Genomic DNA, 5,746 nt, shown 5'->3' on the forward strand with positions numbered 1-5,746 from the left:
GATACAACATTTTGTATGGAACAATATGAGTGAATATTACAATTGAAACTGGGTTTATATACAGCTTATTAAAAAAGTATTGAGTTCGACCTTATCTTATCAAGATAATAAACATTAATTTTAACTAACGCTTATTTCTTTTAAATTAAACCTTTTTAGGGTTTTTTTCTATTTTTTTTCTTTATGTTTACGTAATCGCAACATCCTCCGCCCGATGGACAATGATTGTTCATGACCCTTCGCTGATTTCTAAGTTGTATAGGTGTTGAACGGCTCTTTTTGCTGTGACGCCACCAGGTAGCCTTAGACTGCACGCCCGAACCTTTCCATCACGTCCAGGAAAGACTTCGGTAATACGTCCGATACGCCATACTTGTCGAGGTAATTTTTCATCGCCCAAGAGTACGACATCGTTCACCTTGAAAGGAACGGTGCTGGTTACTGTTTTGCTGGTGTGGGCCGAGCGAAGTTCTAGTAGGTAATTGTTGCGCCAGCGATGCCAGAAATGGTTCAGAACGGCTTGACGATGTTTAAGTCGCTGAATCAGCCGTCTCTCGTTGGCGTTGACGTCTGGTCTCTTGAAGGAATGATCGGGAATCGAAGTGGCTCGTTGACCAATGAGAAAATGTGAGGGAGTCAACGGGAATGGCTCGTTCGGGTCGGTGTCGTTGTACGTCAACGGTCTTGAGTTGACGACTGCCTCAATTTCAGTTAGACTCGTTACTAGTTCTTCGAAGGACATTGCATTATTCCCAATGGTTTTCTTTAAACAGGTCTTCACGGAACGGACAAGCCGTTCCCAAAAACCGCCCCACCAGGCAGCGTACTCCGTGATATATCTCCATGCTATTCCCTTGTGGCCCAGATATTCTTGAAACGGCTTTTCTTCGATATTCCGGTAAAGCTTTTCAAGATCTCGGTCGGTTTTCTTAAAGGACTTTGCATTATCAGAATATACGTTTGAACAAATTCCTCTTCGAGCCACAAATCTTCGGAAAGCCATCATAAACTTGTCGGCGCTCATATCAGACACCAACTCCAAGTGAATGGCTCGGGTTACTCCACAAGTAAAGAGAGCGATGTAGACCTTCTTGGAACCTTCCAGCCTCGCAGTTTTTAAAGGACCGGCGAAGTCGATTCCGGTTGTCGCAAATGGAGGCGCCTCGTTGACTCTTTGGAAAGGCAGGGGGGCGGCAATTTGATCTCCAGCCTTGACGCTGAAACGCCGACAAACCGTACATCTTCCAATTATCCTCTTCACCATCTGACGACCTTGAAGTATCCAGTAGTTCTCCCTTAGTTGCGTCAAGGTAGCATTTAGACCTCCGTGCATCATGGCGCAATGGCTTTCTTTTACTAAGAGCTCGGACAACCTGTGTTTTGATGGTAGAAGGTATGGATGTTTGACTTGATATTCGAGATTTGAGTTCTGCAAACGTCCTCCGACTCGAAGCATGCCATCTTGTAGAAATGGACAAAATTGAATGATTTTTGAGTTCTTTGGTAACGGTTGACTGTTCAGCAAACACGCGACTTCCTCTAGAAATGACTCTTGTTGGACTTGACGTATCCATTTTTTACGAGAATTTTCTATTTCTTCTGTTGCTAGGGGACCAGTTCTTCTTTGGTTCCTTGTATTGTTTCGCCAACGTAGAATCCAGGAAGTTACTCGAAGTACTCGAGTTACTGAGCTGTATTTTTGCAGATCCATGACGGGTTCACTTTCTTGCACGAGACCGGGCATTTGAATAGTTCGCCTCTCTTCTTCTACTTCTTGATTGTCGTTGGAAAACTTCGAATTTCTCGGCCACGTCCATTTTTCTTGTAGAAGCCATGGAGGTCCATTCCACCAGATTCTGTTTGACATGAGTTCGTTTACGGAGCATCCTCGGGACGGCAGATCCGCGGGATTGGTCTTTCCAGCGCAGTGACCCCAGGACGACGGCTCTGTTAACTTGTGAATTTCGGCAATCCTGTTTGCTACGAAAGGTTTCCACTCTCTAGCCAATCTTTGGATCCATTGAACGACGATGGTGGAATCGGTCCAACAATAATAAGTGGTGATCTCGCCGTTAAAGACGCCCAACAAATAGCTCAGTAATCGAGAACCAACCAATGCTGCCATCAACTCCAGACGAGGTATTTTTAATTCTTTTATTGGAGCGACTCTGGTTTTTGATGAAAGCAGACTGACTCCAATCTTTCCGGTAACTGTCTCGTATCTTAGGTATGCTACGGCTCCATAAGCTTGTTTGCTTGCGTCGCAGAATAGATGGATTTCTTTCGAGATGATTCTTTCTTCACAATCTTGATAGTACCATCGTGGGATCGAGACATGACGTAAATCATCGAGTTCGTGACACCATTTATTCCATTCCTCCGTTAGAAAACTTGGCAGTTCAGAATCCCAGTCCAAGCCAGCCAGCCATAGCTTTTGAAAGAGACATTTGACACGTACCAAGAATGGAGACAGGAAACCAATGGGATCGAAGACTCGAGCCGCCGCTTGCAAAACACTTCTCTTCGTATTTTTTCTTGTCTTCAGAAATTCTTTGAGAGTCGATACGTCAAAGACCAGAGTATCTGCCTGAGAATTCCAGGAGATGCCGAGGACCTTGAGAGGCAGCGGGGATTTTTCTAAATTCGGGACCAAAGATTTATCTTCTTGAACTCCTTGGTCTTTCCAATGTTTTACTAGCTCCTCAGAATTCGATGTCCATTTTCTCAAATTCATTCCAGCTCGTGAGAGGATGTCCTTGGATTGATGGTAAAGTATCTTCGCTTCTTCGACATTCGGCTTTCCTGATATGAGATCGTCCACATAGATACTTTTTTCGAGTTCTTTTATTGTCTCAGGATACTGGTCCTTATACTGGTCGAAGTGATACTTCAATACTGCGGCCAAGTGAAATGGACTTGAACAGACCCCGAACAAGACCCTTGTCATGCGCAGGTGAATGAATCTTACGGGTTCGCTTCCCTTTGGTAGGGACTTGATCCAAAGAAATCTCGTGAATTCACGGTCTGGTACAGCCAACGTTATCATCAAGAACGCTTTCTCAATGTCTGCCATGATAGCTATTTTGTTTCTTCGGAAACGGATGAGTAACGCTAGTAAGTCGGGATTCAAGTTCGGCCCAGGGTTAAGTAGAGAGTTCAATGATGGACATCCTTTTTCGTGCGCCGCTGCGTCAAAGACGATACGAAACTTCGTTGTCTCTTTATCTTCTCGTATTACAGGAAAATGTGGTATGTAGTACTTCGGCTCTTCGGACTGGATCAGCTCATGTGGGACTTCCTCTACGATACCCTGTTGTTGGTAGTCATCAAACGTTTCTTGATAGCGCTGGTATAATGTAGGGTTTCGCTGACATTTCTTCACGAGGCCTTGCATGCGTCGACTGGCCAGTGCGAAATTACTTCCAAGTTGTTCAACTTGATCTTCCTTCCATAGCAATTTTACTTCATATCGTCCGTCTTGAATCTTGATATTAGAATTATGCTTCAGGATTAACTCTTCATCCGTTCTTGATATAGATTCTTCATCCAGGATCCCTAAGGACTCAAGCTCCCAGAACGCCTTTAGACTCATCTCGTCTTTTTCTTCTTCTTCCTCTTCAACTATCGCATTCATCACGACGACACCCTGAGCAAATACGTTCGAAGACATCAGGGTTGGCCCTTGAACTGCCCATCCTAGTCGACTTTCCAAAGCGACGAGAGAGTCCGTTAATCTGTGAATCACGCCGGTGACTATCTTCCAATAGTAGTCCCCTGCTATTAGCACAGACAGCTCTCTTCTTACAGGTTGACCATTTACTTCAGACTTGTCCGCCAATTGGATACCTCTCTTCGCCATTGTTTCTCTGATATCGTTATCTGGCATACCGATAACTGCTCCTAGGATCTTCGGGCTCTCGAATACGGACATCTCGATACTACTTGTCGGATCATTCAGGCCCCGTAGAAGGACCTTGACTTTCCTTCTGGTCGATGCTGTTGATTTCTCTGTTTCGAACCCTCCAACGGTGATGGTACCTTCTCCAATGATTGGCAATTGAAGTCTTTCGACTACGTCTTTAGTTATGAAGGACCTCTGAGCGCCGTTATCCAAGAGACATCGTATCGGCTGTTTTCCATTAATACCTTCTGCGTATACAACGATTGTTTGAAGGAGTACTTGCTGACCGTGAAAATCTTGCGTCGGACAGCTCGCCGCCATAGATATCAATTCATTATTTTTCTCAGACGATTGTAGTTCTTTTTCCGAAGTTCTTGGTTTTTCTCCATGAATGTCTCGGCATATTGATACGTGATGTCGCCTTTGGCATTTCTTACATCTGTTTTTTGATTTACAGCGTCGAGCGGTATGTCTCGGTTTAAGACATAGAAAACATCTATCTTGATGGGTCAGCAACTCCATCTTCCGTTCCAGCGTTGCACTCGTGCAGTCTTCCGGCTTGTGATCGCTATTACAATAACAACAGGTATCTGCATCAGCTACAGCTACGTTCAGGATCGACGCTGTGGGTATTTTGCTTCTCATTGGAAATGCGCTCGATCTGGAGGTCCCGACATCAGCTCTTGAATGGAATCTTACTTTCTTAGCGTCGTCACTATGGTCTCGTATTGGTCTATTAAGCACTGCAGCTCGTTCTCGGCACTCCACTTCTTTTCTCAAGTACTCCATCAGAACGCTTGCATCGTATTCATCGTCGGCCTCGTCCAATTGTCTTGAATACTCCAGCGCCATATCGTGAGGGAAAAGCTGAATTACGATGTGGCAAAAAAGATATCCGTAACTTGCTTGAGGAATTCCTAATGCTTCGAGACACTTGACCTGGACATCACATGTATCATAGAGTGACCTCAATCCGGAAATATCCGTGGATCTTCTGATCGGATCTAATCTGGTTATTTTATCCAGATGACTACTGATGGCCACTCCTTTTCGTCCGTATCGTTTCTCCAATAGTTCGACAGCGACGATGTAGTTTTCTTCAGTAAGCGGAAGTCCAGATATCGTGTTGAGAGCTTTTCCTTCCATATAGGATTTCAAGTAGACGAACTTGGTAACGTTTCCGATGCCATTTTTTCCGTGGATAGCTGCGCTAAACTGATCCCAAAAACTTCGCCATTGCGTAGTGTCCCCATTAAACTGCGGTATCGTTACTCGAGGGGGGTTGACCATGATTTTTCCTTGGTTTTCGTCATAATTCTCCTTGATATTCTCTTTTCGGGATACTTCCTCTACTTCCAGGTCTTGAAAGAACTTCTCTAGCGTGGTCTGCCTTTCAATGATTGCTTCTCTGTATTTTTCTACTTCGTCGATTTCGTTTCCCAATAGGTCTTCAGGTACCAGCGGTTCTAGTTGCTCGTCTTTGTAGCTCAACTTGTCCCTCTTCTCTGAGAGTTGCTTTAATAATTGCCTTAGTCGGTCCTCGTTCCGTTCTTGTTGACTCCATTCGTCATCGATCTTATTCATAATGGCGTCTGTCCTTGTCCTTAAAGTTGCTCTTGCTTTCACCAATCGCTCCATGGTCTGGTTCTTGTATCTTCACCGTCCAAGCTAATAGACTTTGCGTTCTTCTTAAGTGGCTCCGCAAGGATACGTTGAAGGATCTTAATACGTGAATCTTCCTATTGAACTTGTACTTGGTTATGTTCCTCCCGGGTTTCGGCACCAATTTGTCACGTCTTTCGCTGGATCATAAGAGGACTGGTGACATAGCTGTTGGAAATTACT

At 44.5% G+C, this 5,746-nt stretch overlaps 1 protein-coding gene across 1 annotated transcript; it reads right to left on the reverse strand.

Annotated features, from left to right (window-relative positions):
- Window positions 1-229: 229 nt before the first annotated feature.
- Window positions 230-5,539, reverse strand: LOC149921085 (uncharacterized). Its single transcript, XM_090163882.1, has one exon. The coding sequence runs from the start codon at window positions 5,537-5,539 to the stop codon at window positions 230-232; it is 5,310 nt and encodes a 1,769-aa protein (XP_090020008.1).
- Window positions 5,540-5,746: the final 207 nt, after the last annotated feature.

This window comes from Leiobunum rupestre, chromosome 11, assembly GCF_980474605.1.
Source record: "Leiobunum rupestre chromosome 11, qqLeiRupe1.1.hap1, whole genome shotgun sequence".
In the NCBI taxonomy this organism is placed as follows: Eukaryota; Metazoa; Arthropoda; class Arachnida; order Opiliones; family Sclerosomatidae; genus Leiobunum; species Leiobunum rupestre.